The 19,659-nt window shown below is 40.8% G+C and overlaps 2 protein-coding genes across 4 annotated transcripts in view; both read left to right on the top strand.

The window, feature by feature from the left end:
• Positions 1 to 17,118, top strand: part of LOC110042165 (DNA polymerase subunit gamma-1-like) — a 31,217-nt gene extending 14,099 nt beyond the window's left edge. For 2 of the 3 annotated variants that reach the window (XM_020747522.2, XM_089296300.1), the window contains exons 8-21: positions 505 to 662; positions 1,217 to 1,270; positions 1,380 to 1,497; positions 2,215 to 2,350; positions 3,084 to 3,190; positions 3,806 to 3,945; positions 4,792 to 4,920; positions 5,240 to 5,284; positions 5,579 to 5,693; positions 6,246 to 6,380; positions 6,914 to 7,030; positions 8,061 to 8,178; positions 9,989 to 10,144; positions 11,930 to 12,062. In XM_020747522.2, coding sequence (XP_020603181.2) covers positions 505 to 662; positions 1,217 to 1,270; positions 1,380 to 1,497; positions 2,215 to 2,350; positions 3,084 to 3,190; positions 3,806 to 3,945; positions 4,792 to 4,920; positions 5,240 to 5,284; positions 5,579 to 5,693; positions 6,246 to 6,380; positions 6,914 to 7,030; positions 8,061 to 8,178; positions 9,989 to 10,110 — 1,494 coding nt within the window. In that variant the 3' untranslated portion in view covers positions 10,111 to 10,144; positions 11,930 to 12,062. Of the gene's footprint in view, positions 1 to 504; positions 663 to 1,216; positions 1,271 to 1,379; positions 1,498 to 2,214; positions 2,351 to 3,083; positions 3,191 to 3,805; positions 3,946 to 4,791; positions 4,921 to 5,239; positions 5,285 to 5,578; positions 5,694 to 6,245; positions 6,381 to 6,913; positions 7,031 to 8,060; positions 8,179 to 9,988; positions 10,145 to 11,929; positions 12,063 to 17,061 lie in introns of those variants that run through there. The other variant, XM_089296299.1, reaches the window with a different exon arrangement.
• On the top strand, positions 12,019 to 19,444 carry LOC110042168 (ras-like protein rasD). Its single transcript, XM_020747526.2, has 4 exons — positions 12,019 to 12,153; positions 17,062 to 17,118; positions 17,864 to 17,937; positions 18,481 to 19,444. The coding sequence occupies exons 1-4, from the start codon at positions 12,096 to 12,098 to the stop codon at positions 19,045 to 19,047; spliced, it is 756 nt and encodes a 251-aa protein (XP_020603185.1). The 5' UTR covers positions 12,019 to 12,095; the 3' UTR covers positions 19,048 to 19,444.
• The last annotated feature ends 215 nt before the right edge of the window (positions 19,445 to 19,659 follow it).

The following is a 19,659-nucleotide window of genomic DNA, read 5'->3' as shown; positions in this document are numbered from 1 at the left end:
GTAGCTGGAGGGTTTCATTGGGACACGAAGGCAAAACAACTGGCTATTATTTTGTCATCGCACGAGAAAACCGCCAGCTTTACAGGTTAGTTTGTACTGAGTTTGCAAATTGTGATACCGTCTTGCATTCAAGCACTGCGCATCAATTCTATTTGTATAGGTAATCGTATGAATGCGAATGCAATTAAGGATTTACACTACTCGCGATATTTGAAAATTCTCTCAGAATTGCAATTTGAAAGAATTTTCAAATATCATTAGTAGTGTAAATCCTTAATTTCCCAAGCCTTCATACAAAATTATTACTCTTTTATTGTATGACTGGGAAAATCACAAAAGCGCGCGCGTTAATTTGCACTGCAGTGGAAATTAAAAATTAACGATAAATTGGCCTGCTCTCAGCTAATCACAACGAAGTAATTTTCTCAGTCATATAATAACTCTCGTAATACATTTAGGCCTTCCCAAGTCGAGTAACTGAAGAAATTTTTTTTGCTGTTTCAGAATGGTGAGAAGTATCGTTGTGGAAACCCGCTGGCTAAAGACTACATCAGCAAAATGGAGGACGGAACACTGGTGTCCTCTGGAGACCACAGTGCTCACAAAACCCTGATTATTAACAAGATGATATCCTCCTGGAGGAACGCACAGAAGAGAGTTAGGTGATGCAATTTGTAGAGATTTTTGGAATGATGAGGGTAACGAAGAAAGGAATGTTGGTGAAATAGTGCATCAAGGATAAGGCATACGGGGAAATTAGATTGACGAGACTGACAATAAGCATCCCAACTTAGTTACATGTAAAACTTAAAATGGGAATTGTTCATCTCGGGGGAGACTTCATATAACACGGACAGGGTTGCTCATTGTACCTTAAGGCGTTAAAAAAATGTTTGATTCCTCTTAGGGTGTTCAGCCTAGAAAGGTCCACGGCTGGAGCTTTTGCGGTACCTTTTAGGGTATTGAGCCGAAAAAATTCAATGTCAGTTGATATGTTGTTGAGCATTGTGTACCTCTTAAGGGTGAAACAATTCCAAGCCACGCCCACAAAACAGGACCTTGATACCTCTTATGGGCACTTTTCAAAATTCCCGATGGGTACTTCGCCTCCTTCCCCCCCCCTTCCCCCCCCCGGGTGTTCAATCATAAATGTGGCACATTTCTTGCAGGTTGTCTTGATAAGAGAGTGTGTTTACTTATTTCTGTCTCTCTTTAGATCACAGCTGGCTGTCTGGTTTGACAAGGACGACCTACCCTCGGAAATAACTGGGTAAGGAACAAGCACTGCGGTTGCTCAGTAAATTGGCACATTGATTTCGTGAAAGTTTCTTCTATCTTAGGAATATTGGTGTTTTCATCGTAAACGTTTCCCATTGCAGATCTGAAAAGTACAGCGCTGACAACATGTATGGCGCCATCTTGCCTCGTGTGATCACAGCAGGGACAGTAACAAGGAGAGCAGTTGAACCTACTTGGCTGACAGCCAGTAATCCCAGAGTGAGTGCTGATGGTTTCCAAAAATGAAATATATAAAAACAACAGGCATAGAAACTAGTAATTAAATTGAGAGCAAGTTGAATGCTGCCGAGTGAAGACTTGGTCACATAACAATGGCGATAAGCTCATAAAAGCATGTTGTCTTCCTCCCGTCACGTGAATACAACGTTCGTACACTGGTGAATACTTCCACAAGCGAATAAACTTGTAGTCGACATGGCAATCGAAGCCCCAATCGAAGCAGAAGATATTGACAGACCAACACCTTGCGGTGAGTCTGAGGGCACGGGCTGCGTGACAAAACCAACCATATGCCACACGCAACAACGCTGCCCTTGATACTGTGGGCGCAACGCCATCTGCCAGTAATCCGTGCTTCTCAATGGAAACGATTATAACGGCTTCTCCGTAGCCTCGGCAGCAATCAATGTTTTCTCTTCTCATCAAAAGGTGAAACACGTAACACTACGGAAGTCCAGCTTACTACTCATGTAAGATACACGAGAGATCGTGTTTTACCACATTTCCAAACATCGAAAGGAGGGTTGAAAGCGTGCAGCAGAGTATTTTTTGAAGAATTGTCTCTTAGGTGTTTGATATATCTTCTCGATCGGGTTTAAAACTAAAGAGAAAACGTAGAAATTAAATCCTGATTAAAATCAGATATCCAAAGGCCGTCACGGCTATGATGTGGTAATTTTATGATTTTGTCTTTAGGAGGATCGTGTTGGCTCAGAGCTGAAGGCCATGGTGCGGGCTCCTCCAGGCTACTGTTTAGTAGGGGCTGATGTAGACAGCCAGGAGCTCTGGATTGCTGCTATTTTAGGAGATGCTCATTTTGCGGGGATTCATGGTGAGCCATTTTAACTTGATCTATATCAAAAGCTCATTAGACTTGCTCGGAGGCAAAGGTACTACTTCCTACTGTTGTGCTATGAATTTCTGGAGCGCATCGTGTAAAGACAGTAGAGAAATTATTTTTAAATGTGGCTAAATGTAATTTAGGATAAGTTCAACGCGAAACAAGATTGCTGGCCAGCAGTCTCCCTCAGAGTGAGTTCGGGGTGGCCGGAGAATTTGTGCAGGGGCGCCTGGATTTTACAGTACGGCTTCGGATGTCAAATCATTCCGCGTGTTTTTCGTTGCTGGACGGTTCTCGTTAAGCTTTTAAGCCAGGAAAGCCTTGCAAACAATTAAAGATAGATGTAAACAAATTACATCTCTTTATCATCGTTTAAAGAGACGTCAGTTAAAGTGTGTGCGAAATACAGAACCTCTCTAGGTAATTATACAAAGTGACACTATTTTCCGCTGGTGAACATTTCTCACCTTTAGCTTGGTAAACACAATACTGACTTTGTCACTACTGAGAGAGCAAGAGCCGTTTTGGGTTTATTTTATCTTCTCAATTGAGGTTTCTTTTTAAAAAGTAGGGTTTGCAAAATTGCTTCCCCTTCGCCCCCTTTTACACGCATGTTTCATCGGGGCGAAGACAATGAGTTTTAGGTAGGCAGACTGCAAGCTAAAAACCGTCGTGAAACGCTTAGTTTACGCACCCTGATGGACTTTGGATGGTTGTTATGCAGGTAGTACAGCGTTTGGCTGGATGACATTGCAGGGTAAGAAGTCAGAAGGTACAGACCTTCACAGCAAGACCGCTCACACTATTGGAATAAGTCGAGACCACGCGAAGGTGAGAGTATTATGATTTGAAGGTGAAGCGAAGAAGTCAGTCGTTCGATCAGTCGGTCCGTCCGTCAGTCCGTCTATCCGTTAGGCAGTCCGTCCGTCCGTCTGTCTCCGGCTTTGTCCGTCCGTGCGTCAGTCTGTCTGTCAGTCAGTCCGTCGATCTGTCGGTCATTGGGTCCGTGAGTCTGTCCATTCGTCTATTTCTGTTCCGTTCTTCCGTCAGTCAGTCATTCAGGTTGCCAGGTAGTATAGCGTGTTGTCTTCACGTTAGTATTGGCTCGATATGTCTCAATATATGTTATGATTGTGAACTAAAATTGCTTTTCACCGATAATTTGTGCATTCAATTTATCCTCTGCTTGAAAGACATCTGTGACTGGGCACGACAAATCCCAGACTAGTGACGTAACTCTACAGAGATCCGCGAAGTGTCTCTGAGAGCTGATTGGTTGTTGCTTGGCAACAGCCATGCCACGACTAATCAACGAAGTTACACGGATCTTTGTAGTGCTATGTCTGTCGGTTGGTGGTGTTGTTTTCTCTTTCAGCTGTTATTTGAGTTGCTACGTAATCTTTCTTTTCCGGTCTCTTCAATCATTCTCTGTCTTTTTTGTCCCAGATTTTCAACTATGGCCGTATTTATGGAGCGGGGCAGAAGTACGCAGAGAAACTGCTTCTACAGTTCAACCACCGCCTGACGGAGGGCGAAGCCAAGCAGAAAGCAGAAACGCTGTACGCTAACACCAAGGGAGTGGCCAAGTAAGACAGCAAGGGGTTTGGTTAAGGGAGCTATGACACAAACTTTATTGAAAGCCATTTTTGCAACAGACAAATTGCCTTTAAGTTGAAATAAACCTCAAAACAAAATAAGACAAAAATAAAAAAAATAACTTTATTTGAGTGTCAAATGTATTTAGTACTGTTGTGCAAATTGCGATATGGGGACACTGTAAATGAATAAACAAATATTTCAAACAGAACATAAACTGTTAAGAGTCCCAATTGGTGTGAGGTTGGCCAGTTAGTTGGCTATTTACACAACACGGTCGAGTAGTTGAACTCGGGACTACCGAGAACAAATCCAAATAGCGACAGGGTGGAGAATTTGAACCTGCAGGGACCTCCAGGTCAATGAAGTAGAAAACACATAATAGTGGTATGAATAAATCAAAGAGGGGGGAGGATAGTCAAGGATGGAGAAAGATTAAGAGGGATTGCGAATGACGAACTTGAACGAATTAGGCTAAAAGTTCAAGATTCGGAAATCATGACATAGCCTTGTCAAGTAGTTGCCTGGGACTATGATTTATTTTCCGACCCGGCTTCACCTCCAACAGCATACCAAGTTTCATCGGAAATCTATGGCGGGTTCTTTTACTAGGGATTCACCTTAAATGAGTTTGTTTGCAAAAATTTCTCCGTTCCTCTGTTTAATTCCTGTGGTAATTCTTGACTCAAATTAGCATCGTTAGCATTGTTAGTCTGTTTCGCTAACTAGACGACTTGCCAGTTTCTGTGCACGGTTTTTTGCTATCTCCATAGATAAATATTAGCTTGACGTACACTGTCATTTCACAGTGGCCGTTGTCTGTATATATTTTGAAGGTTTCTTCTGACCGATTATGGAAAATCTGTGGCAGAAAAACATGGCTTCTCTGAAGACATCGACGAAAATGGATGCGTTTTTGCCAAAGTGTATTACCAGTTGCTGAGGAAAACATCGCGGAGAAAACGGTGAGTCTCTTGTGGTTGTTAAATTGATGTTGTATTGTATCGGTCAAATGCATTGTAAGTCTTGGCTGCACTGTTTTGTCTCAGTTGTTCAGTTAAAATATTATGTTACCGTGACATCCAGCTATGTATTTTCAACCATTCAATACGTGTTCAATTTGCTTCAAATCGACAAGTGTATGCAGCTTTTAGTTTCAAAGGTTCGTTGTCCCCAACTAACAGTTAAACAACAACAACAAAAAAAAACAGAGACAGGCGGGGGACAGGGAAAGCAGATTTTTATAAAGAAGTTGAAGTGTATTATATTTTTGGTGTTTTTCAGTTCTACCAACAGTATCGACAGTGGCCGAAGGTGGTGTGGAGGAAGGTAAAGTGACAATAATGGCGAACGCGAGACAAGCTCGCTTATTTCATCGAGTTTGTTTTTGTAATCCTTGTAAACTGTATGCTTCTTATTTAGCAGCCACTGTATTTTTGTAGCAAGTGAAAAGCTGGTGTGATATTTAAAACCGAACATTCTAGATCAAAGTATCCACCTTCTATTCTTTGATTAAAAGAGACTGAATAGGTAACTGATTTACTCGTGTAAGAAAAGACTTGTGGAACAAATTATCATGGAAGTTTTCTGTTTTGATCGCTTGTGCTGTTGTAATATTTATAGTGAGTCTGAGATGTTTAATAAGCTCGAGAGTATTGCTCAATCAGAGGAGCCGAGAACTCCTGTACTGGATTGCAGGATCAGCAGATCACTGGAACCATCAGCTGTGGGCAGTGAGGTGAGTTAAAAAATAAGACAGATGAACACACAGTAGAGGATAAGAGAACCCAGCTGAAATAGATAGACAAACTTACAGACAGACAGACCGAAGGACCGACAGACAGGCAGACAGACAGGCAGACAGACAGACTGACAGACTGCTTGACCGACCGACAGACCGACTGTCAGGCAGACAGACAGACTGCTTGACTGACCGACCGGCAGACCGACTGACAGACTATCAAATCGACAGACCAACTGACAGACAGAAAGACCAAAGGACAGAAAGACAAGCAGTCAGGCTGACAGGCAGGCGATCAGGTAAGCAGGCAGACAGACAGATAGACAGGCAAATAGACAGACAAACAAACAGGCGGTCAGGCAACGGGCAGGCAGACTGGCAGGCAGGCAGAAAGACAGACAGACAGACAGACCGTAGATAGGCAGGCAGACACACAGCAAAATTCTGGCATGAGACATGTTTGGACATTTTCCTTAATTAAATCAAGTTGGTGACAGTTCCTACAGTTGTTCTTACAATTTTGATATCCGGTCATCTTCTCGTTTCCAGTTCATGACAAGTCGGGTTAACTGGGTTGTTCAGAGCTCTGCTGTGGACTATCTACACCTCATGCTAGTTTGCATGAAGTGGCTTTTCACCAAGTACAATATTGACGGACGTTTTTGCATCAGCATACACGACGAGGTAAGCAAACTCAGGTACGTTTTTAAGCGTCAATCGATACGGTGGGCTCAGTCAGAAGAAACGAGCTGTTATGACGGGTGGAACCTTGAAAAACATTTTTAACGAACTTGAAAAATTTAGGCTAAACTGCTCAAGATGCGCAAACCGTAACGTAGCTCCTTTAATTAACCCGTAACAACTTCAAGTTGATAATAGGCCCTTTGCAGGATCCGGTCACATGGTACTGAATTAATTACGCTGGAACGCAAGTCACACAGTGGGACTTCCAAAACAAAGGAAAGTCGGGCTGGACCGGTGCGAGTTCCTTTGTTTTGGAAGTCCCACTGCGTAACTTGCGTGCCAGCGTAATTAATTCCGTACCATGTGACCGGATCCTGCAAAGGGCCTATGGTTAAGTACACTGTAGTTATCAACTCGCCATCTTCTGTGTCAAATAGCTTTTCAAAGAAAACACATATTAAGGTAACCAGTTCAAGAATATGCATTAACCGCACAGTAACAGTCCTGTCCTTTTTCCGTTAAATCCCTATCAGGTTCGCTACCTGGTGTCAAGCAAGGACAAGTACCGCGCGGCTCTGGCACTACAAATTACCAATCTCCTCACTAGGGCAATGTTCGCGCACAAACTGGGAATGAGCGACTTACCACAGGTAACGATGAATAATATAACACAGTTGATTTGTGATTTGAAAATGTTTGTACTTCGTGGCCTTCATATCGAAATGAGTTCAGTTTATAGTGGTTTCCTGGAGATACTGGAAGAGAAGGTTTTTTCAGAGTTAGCCGACGAACTGAGAAAGATGGCGCATTCAGTAGGTCATTTCCGAGTTACAGTTTCAAAACGGGCCTTCGTGCGAAACCATTCATGTGAAAATGCTGAAAATGTTTATCTTAAATGTTCATAGTTCGTTTTCATACAAATCAAATTCATTTTCATGCGAAAGGTTTCGCAGGAGGACTCGTTTTGAAACTGAGGCACATGGTAACTCGGAAATGGCCTTTAGCGTCATCATCGCATCAGAAGACAGCGCGGTTGCCCTCAAAGGGGACTAGACGCAAGAGAAAATCTATAGGGAAACGTGGAAGTGGAACGGAAACTTCCGACGTCCCGTTCCAACCGAAAGAATCCATAAGTTAGTGAAAGAATTTCCAAAAAGTTTTCGAACCATTTGGCCCAGCCATATTTCTGGATTTTCAGGTTTTCTTTGTGATCTGACAGTGAAATTTTCATATATAAGGCAGACCGGTACGTGTTCTCGTTCCGGTACAACAATTCAGACCACTATTATCTGTGTCTGTGTTGGATAAGATCATTACTTTACGAGAGAATAGAACTACTAGTGCCATAGTTTTTTTTTCCAGAATGCGGACAGTTATCATGACGTTACCTCTGAGTGATAATAAGTTATATCAAAGGGGAATAATATTTCTTCCACGCACTGGAATCAAAGTTATAATACTAAAAGAACCACCCCCTGGTAAATTATCCGTAAATTCTTTTAAAGTTGTTTTTCTCGGTTAGCATGAGGTTGCTATGGTAACCTTACGTGCTTCCGTTGAGGCTTGCTCAGTTGCAGTTCCGTTGACGTCCGACATATTCTTTCACTGACTACAAGTCGGGTTTTCAATTAACCTCATCTTGACCTTTATTTACCCCGCGCGTGTTTTATTTCCTTTCAGTCCGTGGCATTCTTCAGTGCTGTTGATATAGACACAGTGCTACGTAAAGAAGTGACGCTTGACTGTAAAACTCCATCCAACCCACTGGGACTCCACAAGGGGCAAGGAATAGCGCAAGGTGTGTGAAGAAATATAATGAAAAAAAACAAATCAACCATGTTGAGCAAGTTTTATAGATAGCTGATTTTAAAAAGTTGTCAACTTTGTCTTGGTAGTAGTAGTAAGATCTCTCTTTTGTAGATTTTCGTTATTTTCACAGCAAACAATAAGTAGTAGCCATTTTATCGTTGAAACGATTGCTAATCCCGGGAGTTTGTTTACTCAGCATTCATACCTCGTGTATTGGGCGACTTTTATAACTGAGTTTAAAGAGTTCTCTCAAACAATAAATAGTAACTATTTCATCGTGGAAATGATAGCATACCCTCGTTAGTTTGTCAACTGGCGAAGTATTGCTCGTGTTTCGCAGTAAAAAAGTAGTGTGCTTTCAGTCAGTTCAATGAACTTGAACTGACTAAACCCTAATTTCTCTTTACTCTTAATGCACAACAAACCCGTACGAGCTACAAAGTGCTAATACACTTGATAACATAACAAGCAAATTTTAGTGCAGTAAGTAATAAGTTGTAGTGTTTGCAGAAATTTATCGGTGCAGATTAACGTGTGGTTAAATGTTTCGTGTATCACTAAAACATACAAAAGCAATTCGATGAGAAAATGTTTGAAATAATCCAAATGTCTTGTCTGTATGTCAAAGGGAAACCATTGATGCACTTTTGTTTCATGATACAATACGAAAAGTAAAACACAGCAGGATTGTTTGAAAGTGCTAATTGTTTCTTTTTATTATTGACGAAGTCTCCTCAGTCAGTCCCATGCATTTCGTTTCTGTTAGTTGTGAGAAAATGGTTTTACATCAAGGCAGTATTCCATAGCTGAAGATTTTCGTTACTTTTATGTTCAACATATACACAATTAAATAATTGATATGAAGTGTTGCATGACAAGGGTTGTTTAATCAACATAACGGCATCCTGCTGTGTTTTTTTGGGGGAATTGATAACGTGGTTTAGGTAAACATTCTCAAAAGACAAGTGTACACAGATAGAATTCTATTGTGTAAGACTTGGACCCCATGGAAAGTTTGATGTCACTGGCACCTCCCCTCCCTAAAGGGGACTCAACTTGACGTGCCAGTAATCACGCTTCGGTTGCAGCTTTTTTCCGGGGGTAGAGGGGGTGTGCGTTTTGTACCTAGGACACCTCAAGATTAAGATACCGAAGCTGACCGAAAATATTCGAAAAGGTTTTCGAATTTGATGAGAGGTTACAGTCTGCAATTCGTCCTCCTTGTTCAGAACTCCTTCAATATTCAGTGAAGCATATTGCTTTTGTACAGAAGCTTACGCTTCTGGTTTGCAGAATATCCATTCTTTTTGAAATTGGTATGCCTTGTGTACTGCTTTTCCTAATCCCCATGAAAATAACTTGCCAGAATAGTCCCGAACGATTCCCTCAGTAAAGTTAAAACGTTTTAATCAAGGAGAAGGAATTCTGACACGAACGAGAGGGGAAGAAAGTGACCGCTATCTGGATTTGTTCTCGGTAGTCCCGAGCTCAACTCCTCGACCGCGTTGTGTAAATAGCCAACTGGTCAGCCTCCAACCAGTTGGGATTCTTAATAGTTTATGTTCTATTTGCAATACTTGTTTATTTATTTACAGTATCCCCAATTAGCACAAGAGTGCTTAAATACATTTGGCACTTAAAGTTTAATATCATTTAATTTAAAAGAAATCATAGAATGTAAGGCAAACTAAGGTCTCCCCCTGTGTGGGGTGACTAGGCCTTGCATAGTTTTGGACTTTATCCGGCCCCACTCCCGTGATATCTGTTAAATTTTTACCTTGTGTCTTTTCATTCACCAGGGGAAGCGTTAGACATTTACGACATCTTAAAACTTACTCATAACGGCGTACTTGAGGAAGATCCAGAAACAGAGAGGGACCATAAGGCCCAGAAAGAAACAATTCACGATTCTTCAACATAAAAATACGTTTTTAGACCTTTACAATTGTATAAAGGTAAGACTCATAATTCATAGACAAGTTGTGTTATAGAAAGTTAAGAGTTTATCAGGTTTTAGAATATTCCAACTTGGTTTCAATTAGTTTGTGCTGTTGTTTTATGAGTAGAACCTTATTGAATTCAAACGGCTCCTTGATACATTAGAAGTAACAAAGTGGAAAACCTTTTTCTTTGTAAAGATTCTTGACATAGATATTTTAATGCCTCTCACATGTATAAGGGTCCATTAACGGGATGAAATTAGATATTAGTTTCGGGGATACCTCAGAAACTGGATATGCCCAGCATTTGAGCATGCAGTTGCGCACGAATTCAAGTTGACGATTACTTATTAAGATTCAACTGTTATGACTATTGCAGTGTCGAAATTACAGGAGCTGTCCAGTGATCTTTGAACGTTTTACTTACTTACTTGGCGATTTTGAAAAACGTGCGATTACTTTTGAACCGCACAATCTTTCATAAGATGTTCGGTCTCAATTCTCTTAGGGGAAAATATAGTCAAGAACCTGTAAGCCGTCCGCCATATCTCACCGAATGTGCCCCGGTTGCCGGGACAGCTCTTTCACCGTTAATAACTTGTAGGAATTTCCATTCTTTCGTGCGTAGTGATTTTTAGTGAAATCCTTTTGTTAAAAATACAGGTTTCAAAGTGTGACCATTTAGGATATAGCAATAAATAAGATACACTTGCTGGGACTTCGGTGTAAACGCTTACCACGAGACTGTTAAAAGTAACGGAGGGGTGAAGTTTCCTGATTCTTGATAAGTGACCACTCAACAGAGATCAGATCAGACCGTTTTCATAGAGTTTTACTTCTAAATCTTGTGTTCTATGAGAATTCTAAAACAAAATGGGAATTTGGAGATTTGAGTTTAAAAATTGAGTGATTTGGAGATTTTTAGGGACTCGGATGTAGAGTAACTCAGCCAAAACAAGATATGAAAGTAATTTTATTGAGGTAACGCGGATTAGGGCAGGCCCTGAAATTTGTAGATGTGCATTTACACTTTTTTGTCGTTGTTGTTGCTGTTATTTTTTTACTTGGAAATTGAGTAAGATTTTCAAATAACTGTTGGCTTGCTACGTGCTTAATCAAAAGGATATTACGCCAAGGTCAGCCGAAAAACTTGAGAGTACGAACTCATCTACTTGAATATTATAAGCGCTGTCTTGTGTGAAAGTGCTTTGACGGGATTTTCTTACTGACTAAATATCTTTTACTGCTTAATATACAAATTGATTTCTTCAAGATGGTGAAATTGCTCCGAATCTGTTCTCAATCAAAACTTATACAACCTTAAGGTCGTTACTGAGCGTTACTACTGACCGATAATCGCAGACTCACGACACGTGTTGGAGTCTTGCAAAATCCCAAGATTGTACTTTAGAGTAAAATGTAGCCAAAAAGCTCTGTTTGCAAACTTTTACCCTCATCTCCTTTTCACCCCCACACATTGCTGCAATCGTGTAAGAGATAGTATTGGACACGGGAAAAGGGGTCGGATTGCGACACCGCAAAAGCCCAAATATTTGTCGTGGTTAATTGATGGAAGTACGCTTATCAGCACACAACGTAATAAATCTTTCATCTACATTGTACCAGTGAAATCTCGGTATCTTACTTATCTTAGCTATCTGCCATCATCATGATGCGCTTTTGTTGTTTTTAATTCGTCTGGGATTTGTGATTATTTTAGTCTGTCCTGCATCATCGTAGTGGGTTGAGTAACAAAGTGACATTTTTGAAAATGTCAATCGACGTTTCTTCTTTTAACAGCTGTTGTACAAAGGAAGCACTTCTAGATTAAGCCAGGAGAAGAGGTTATCACTGATTGGGTTACTGTTTGTTTGTTGAGTGGTCTGCCGATTTGATTAGTTCGCCTTCAATCTTCGTTTCGTGTGAGCATTTCATTGCCAAGAGCTATTGCTTTATAACACTCACCATGACAGAGAGAGTTTATAAAATTGCCTTGCTTGGCAATGAAGGAGTTGGGAAAACAGGTAAGGAGGTTTCATTTACTGAATTTATATTTGTGTTAAAGGGCTCGAAGAATGGGAAATTTAAAACTGTCTTCTTAGAAATCGGAACGTGTCATTGTCTAACAAAGATTTTTTGCTCCCATTTGGAATCACGTTTTCACCGTTTATTGACAAGCGATAGCGCTAGCCACTTATAGCTTGCCCTTCTTATATACTGGTTCGTTTGTGTTGGTTCATTTTCGTATCTCGATATCCGTGTTTAATACAAGAAACTTCTCGAATGATTTGGCCTTGCCTTATGCGTTCGCACTCGTTAATTTCTCGCAATTTGGCGGCGATCGACCAGAGGCAGAAGATTGTTTACTGATTCTTAATATTGTCTAGGTTTGCTTGCAAAGCGCCAGAGACTGGGAAGAAGTTTGGTGAAAGTACGTCAGGTTGTTGTAAACTTGCATCATTCGCTTTACTTCTGTCTGTCTGGGATATGTTAGATCATCGATCTCAATAGAAATGTAGGGGATTTGACCTAGCAAGGCGCGTTTATCAAGCTCGGTAGAAGACTACTTTAATGTCCAATATGTACTAGAAAATGCCAGTTTATGTATTTGTCAAACGAGAGGAGTTAGCATGCGCTGCTTAGAAACGAATTGAAGCCGCGGGAAAGGAAGTTTTTGTGTAGCAAATTTAGAAATAGCTCAGTTATGCCTTACACTTTCATTTTACATGAAATGAATTATTGCATGAAGTAACTTAGAACTGAGGATGCTTATTAAAAGTAATTTCCTGATTGCAGCAGTAGTACCGTTCTGTGTAGGTTTAAGACGGAATATCACTATTTCCTCCATGGAATGAAAGAGACGTTTGATACTATGTAATCGCCGAGAGGAATTAGCAGTTGTTAGCGAGGTCATTGATCGATTGTCCGGCAAATATAACTACTGTTTAATTTTGGTAGACATCATCATCTGTCGAGAACGTACTTGACTTCTAGGTCTTGGATCAGAGCAGAGAGAAATTTGCAATCAAATATGCAACTTAGTTTTATTACCAAAGGTCTTTAGAAAAATGCGACACGTACGTGTTGGATAATTAATCTCATGTTCACCGATTTTGCAATTTCTTTAGTCATTTAACCCGTTAGCAGTCAGTTGCGGATTAAAAAGAATTCAGAGACGGAGCCAATTTCTCCTTTGTTAGGGACCGTTCATTTTTTATAAGGTAGGGGGGGCTGGTGGGATTTGGGGGGGGGGACATGCGAAAAAAAATGGCTTTCGAGGGGGGGCCATCCCAAAAAAATAAGGGAAAAAGGGGGGGTCATGTGAAATATTTTAGTAAAACTTTAAAATGGCATAATGTTTGAATATCAAAAAAATTGCTATAGAATAAACATAGAAGGCAGGATACAAATTTATTACAAACTCTCCTTCTGCTTTAAAAAAAACGTTTGGCGACAAAAAGCATCTGTAGCTACTGAAAAGAAGTATTTAACACTTATTTTCGAATGCAACTTTCACTGGCACTCATCTTTATCTTCGCTGTCGTCGAGTTCTTCATTGCCGCTTGTGCTGCTATGGGAGTCTCTTTCACCAATGCTGCAAGAAGCAGCAATGCTTTCCGTCAGAGTGTACTCTTCAGGGTACATGAAGGTGTAAACATAATCTCTGACTTCCTGCTCAAGGTTTCTGGTGATTCTGCTTCTTGCAGCATTGGTGAAATAATTCCCTTCCAAGAGCTGTGCGATGTATGGCCCATCTCTTCTAAATAACGACGTGGCAACATCCACAACTTTAATACACTCTTCCGGGACGGCCGTTCTAGGAGGGTACGCAAGGCATTTTGGAAAATCATTTCCTAGCAGGTTTCCAACACAGATTCCATAAACTCGTTGGACGTTGTTTTCAGTCCGCTTCCTCTTTCTTTCATTTGACTTTCTGTGGTTTTCTTTTTTCCTTCTCCTTTTGTTAATGTGCTGTTTGAGTATGCCCTTGAATATGCTGTTATAATTGCTCTTCTTATTTTCTAGTGCTTCCATGTCCTGCGTGACCTTCGTCAACTTAGCTTCTATACATTTGATCTGTTTTACATTAAAACTGTGGGCAAATTCTTCGCCCTGCTTCAAAGCAAGCCAATTGGACTGAAAGAGTGTGGAATCGTGTTCCTTTACATCTTTCAATATGACATTCAACTTTTCCACCATTGCTCTGTGCTCTTTGATGGAGAAGTTCAGTTTTCGTCCATCACTGGGCTTCAACTGGTACCCTGGCATGGAAAACTCACTCGCCCTTTCTGAACAGCCATCCGCACTTAGAGAGATTGCTTCTTTTGCTTGTAAGATGTCAAACTGCCTGGATCGTTCAGCTGTAAACCTTTTCTTAAACGACTCGTTGCTTTCGCCATTATTGCGCATTTTGGAATGAGCCTCTTTCATGATGCTCATGTAGTAATGCACTCTTTTCCCGATTGGAAAAGCCCTTCATGGGTATGTTATGGTTTAAATTTAGTTTTGGCTAAAATTTTCAAACCAATTGGATTTTCATTTCTCTTTGTTCTGAATTATGACAATGAACTTGAGACATTGAAAATTAAGAAATTTTAAACCATAGATAAATTTAAACCATAACAAGTATGCTAAAATTTATAAATAGTAATCCACTATTTGCAAGATTTGAGAACACTCATAGCTTTTTGTTCTACCTGCACAGGGCAACATTTGTACATGCCTGTCACTAGAGTAGAGGGAAAAACCTTCCAAATAAAGACATCTGTAAATTAAATGTAACAATGTGTTTCACACAACACATCAACAGATTTCCAGTTTTCTCACAACACTTTGTACTTGGTTCAGTATCACAATGCAGGCGCAAGGAAAGACTCTCTTCCAGGCCACTGTTACTTCCGTAAGATTGAGAAGTTTATGAATGAGCACTATGAGGAGGGGGAGAACTACAGGGAGTTTCTAAAGTTGTCCTGTCAAGAAAAGGAAGGAGAAATTTGTTCTCTTTGTTGTGAATGGACTGGACCACCCATAGAAAGATACCCTAAACCAGTTCCTGACCATTCCTGCCTACCGGAATACCACTACCTCTCCTACCAGAAGACCCCAAAAGAAGGGCGTGATCCAGATGACTGGCAGCTAAGGGTCCAAGCGAAGAAAGAGCATGGAAGTGGCAGGCTGGTTTTATCTGACCCAGAGAGCGTTGCTCTGTTTGCAGATAAGTTTATTGTCAAATCAAAGTTTGTGGTGGATTATCTTCAGCATCTTGAAGTGCTGGAATTAAAAAGGAAAAAGAGAGCAGGAGAAAAGGCAAAGTTAAGTAGGGACGCAAAAGATAAATCACATGAGGATTATCCTTGGACTGAGTTGTGCGAAGATCTAACCAAGCTTGAAAAGCTCTGTGTTCCAGAACTAAACAAGTACTTGAACCACCACGGGCTGAAGCAGCATTTGAAACGCAACAAGAGTGAGAAAGTAAAGGCAATTGTAAGACATTCATGCTTGCAGCAGAAGAGTCCTCTCAGAGCTGGCCAACCAACACTGAGAAATGCCAGGACACAAAATGACAACAGGGCAAGTGCTGACAGCAGTGAAATGGATGGAAGTGACAATGATGAGTATGACAGTGATGCCATTGACCCTGGGGGAGAAGATGACTCAAGTGACGTCATTCTTGCATTCATCAATTCAGATGAGGAAGATGCCAATGAGAGGCCAAATGCCACACGCTCAGGGCGAGCCATAACTAGGAGATCCGAAATTGACTTCTTTTCCTTTTGATTTGTTTTTTAAACAACAGCTCTCTGTAGTATAGGGATTCTAATTTTGTCTTCATAGTGAGCACAATAACGTGAAGTAGGGGGATAATAGAGAAATATTAAAAAAGTTGAAATCTAAATATTGTTTGTTCAATTTTTTTTTTTTTGGGGGGGGGTCATCCCAAAAAATTACCGCTATAAGGGGGGGCCATATGAAAAAATTGGTAAGCTGAGGGGGGGTCATGCGATTTTTAAATGGTACTTCCCAAATCCCACCAGCCCCCCCTCCCTCATAAAAAATGAACGGTCCCTTACAAAGTGTGTTCCTCTCAAACACAGCACGCTTTTAAGTTATTTCACTGCTGTTCATATATTTATATTATGAATATGAACAGTACTGAAATAACTAATAATATTTAACTGTAAACACAATTCAAGACCACCTCACGGAAGCTATGAGAAGTATTCATGTCTGGCAAGGTCTGCATGCTTATTGAAGTATGAGCCATTCAGAAAATTGAGGCGAAACAGGATATACGAGACACGCCCAGAAGGTTTTCTCAACCCACTCGTGGAAATCTCAAAGGAGATTACCAAAGGAAGATAACGAAATTAAAGGATGGCTTATTTAACTAATCGCTGACTTAAATAAAAGTGCGTTTGTGTGTTTGTAGCGTCATTAAGTGGCATTTTATTGGATCGACATGTTGAATCGTGCTTTCCAACACGATTAATAAAAAAAAAATGCTCTGCTAGCGTTCACCAAGAACTGAAGTAGCGAGTCAAATTGATCAATCAATTCACTGAATAATCATTGTTCAATGAAACCGGACCAAAAGAAACTGTCCAAGTTATTTATAGATGACTATGCACTTTATCGGAAGCCTTCCGGGAAATACGGCCTTATTAGTCGATGAGGGTAGCTTTCCGGGATTGATCAGTTTTCAACTCAAAATATTCGCAATGTACGGCCGTGGCTTGTCTATTACTTGATGGGGTAAACTATTTTTTATCTTGCTGTTTTCACTAAATATTTGTCATTTTAATTTCTGTTTATGGATTATTTCTTTCACCTTCTCTTTTGACCTTTAGCGCTTGACGACGCATTCGTACTATAAGAGAAATTATATTCTGGTGAGTCTAGTGATAACATTGTCGCATTTCCTTATTTTGCAGCGCTGTTGGTAAGGTTTCTGTGCCATCGATTCATTGGGGAATATGATCCTACCATTGGTAAGTATAACGTTCTTTTGACTTCAGTTGGACTCTGACTTCCTTGTTCTTCAAACAGATTTTGCTTTAAGTAGTGATTTACCACTAGTAAATCACTTCTTTCTACTGACTCTATATGTCACTTCTCTTAGTGTGCTTGTGTGTGCTTTTTTCGCTTTTTTTTCCTCCCTTTGCTTTTGCACATTCGCGGGTTAAGTTTTGCTTAACTACTTTTTATCCTAAATTATGATCATTTTGTGTGCCGATGACAACATTTTTATTATTTTGCATGTTAAGTCTTGGGTATCTTTATGGTACTCCTTTACATAAGCCTTATTGGCTTCCCTGGGCTTCCTTGGCTTATATACATTGATATGTTATAAATATATTTGTAAATGGCAAAAAATAAAACAAGAACAAAAACAAGACTCGAAAGTACAGCAACAGATGGGTAAGGGGGTCAGTGAAAATTAAACGCCCAGTGAACGAACAGGAGAAGAGTTGGTCACCCTTAGGGTTGGCACGTTCGTCCTCAGAACTTGGCGTCTCCCGACTTGGACGAAACGACTTACATTTGAGGCTGTGGAGGTAATAGCGTTAATATTACATGGGTTGTGCCCATTCTATCCTTTGTGATTGGCGTAACAGTAACCTGCAATCATGTGTAGATGTGGGGAGGGCGCACCATCGTGGGTTAAACTAACAGTTGTACTCTAGCTCCTTTGGCAGCTTCAGTTTCCTGAAGATATGACTTCTTTCCTTTTAGAGGATTGTTATCGCCGTACTGTGAGAGTAGATGGTGAGGAAGTCACCATTGATATATTGGACACGGCTTGCAGGGTAAGCCTTTCTTTACTGTTTTCTTTAAGAAATTTGAGTGAGCTAAGCCAGACGAATGTCGAACTGAGAGATGTCTACTGGCTAGACTACGAGCAGTCTCTCTTTTCCTCGAAAATCCGCGAGGAAGAACGCAAACAAGTAAGCGCGCGAGCGTGACTATGAGCGGAAGTGCAAGTGGCGAGTGGCGATGCCGCGAGCCGTTAGTAGCGCGGGCGTGCGCTACTAGCTCGCACGCCACGCTCACAGTCACACCCGGACTCTTACTTGTTTTGCGTTCTTCCCCACGGATTTTAGAGGAAAAGAGAGACTGCTTGCAGTCTATCCATTAGCCGAAAAACTTAATGAGTAAAAACTTTTGCTGTAACGAGACCATGTTGGGCCTGGTATCCACATATTTGCGGCGATGTTTCTCGCGGTTGTTTGGAAAACCTGAGTTTCCTGTGGCCCAGTCTCTGAAGCTTTCTGATAAGCTAGGAATCATTACTGAAAAAAATAAAAGTAAATTTGAAGTCGGCGCTGATCTTTTTAATATTCCTTTTTTAGAACTCAACGTCCAAACTCACGGAGAATTTTCTCCAAACGGGAGATGGTTTCGTTATCGTGTACTCCGTTACCGACAGGAAAAGTTACATCACCGTTCCGCGTTATAAGGAAATGATCGAGGAGTCATGTGACCGCGCAAACCAGGGTCCAGCCTCCCTTCTCCTTATTGGAAACAAAACCGACCTGGAGGAGCATCGCACCGTTGCTAAAAGAGAAGGACAGAATTTGGCGCAAAGATACGGCTGGTCGTTTGGCGAAGCTTCTGCCGCAGAGTACGACGGCGTGGATAAATGCTTTTACGAGTTACTTCGAGAAATACGAGCACGAAGACGAAAGATGAGTCCATCCGAGTTCCCGATGTTGCATCTGAGCGACTTACGTCAGTCTAGCTGCAGTGACATTGACAGTCAAACGGATGAAAGCGCATCGGAAAGTAAAAAGAAGCGTTTTGTCAAAAAGAAACTCAGCGACTCTAGTCTACAGTATAAGCGAAAGCTATTTGGTTCGTGGCATGAGTTGCTATCACAGCCGGCGAAAACAAGTGCTAACAAAAGCAACCATTCTTAAAAGCGACCGCATAGGCTTACGATTTTACGTAAACTAATCAGATAATTTTATGAGCTCATGCGAAAACACCGAATGTTGTCATGTCAGCGTGATGTCATAATGACACGCTATTGCATAGCAACGTCTCTGACTACAATGCTGGCTCAACTAAAATTCTGAAATGATGCGTCCCTGCTTGTTTCCCGGATTGCTTGGCTTAGTTAGAGGACAAGACACCATGGTCATGGCTCTACTGTTTTGTAATTCTGTTATAACACTGATATCTTTGATATACCCTTCTTGTCAGTGAAAAAAAAAAAGCGATTTAAAAGTGGTCCGTATTGAGCACCTTTTGAGTTTTGCGCTATTTTATGTAAATAGACATTTGGTCAGCCCAATAAAGTTCTTTAGGAGAAAACCTTTTTTCCAGGGAGATTTTCTCCAGTAGCATGAATTGTGTTTGTAAGTCACCGAGGCTTTCTTCTTGATTTTCATTTTATGTAGTTGGTCTCCGTGCTATTCCACGTCGTAATTTTTACCTGCGCCCTTTAGTTTCTAGTTAATTTGCGCGCAATTTGTGCTGAAATTTTCTTTTTGTTACGTTTTGTTCTAAGTAAGCTAGACGTCTCTTCA

Source organism: Orbicella faveolata, unplaced genomic scaffold, assembly GCF_042242905.1.
Source record: "Orbicella faveolata isolate gen_17 unplaced genomic scaffold, um_ofav_v1 contig_26, whole genome shotgun sequence".
Classification (NCBI taxonomy): domain Eukaryota; kingdom Metazoa; phylum Cnidaria; class Anthozoa; order Scleractinia; family Merulinidae; genus Orbicella; species Orbicella faveolata.
The sequence above is the reverse complement of the archived record's forward strand: the minus strand, read 5'-3'. Positions and strand labels throughout refer to the sequence as shown.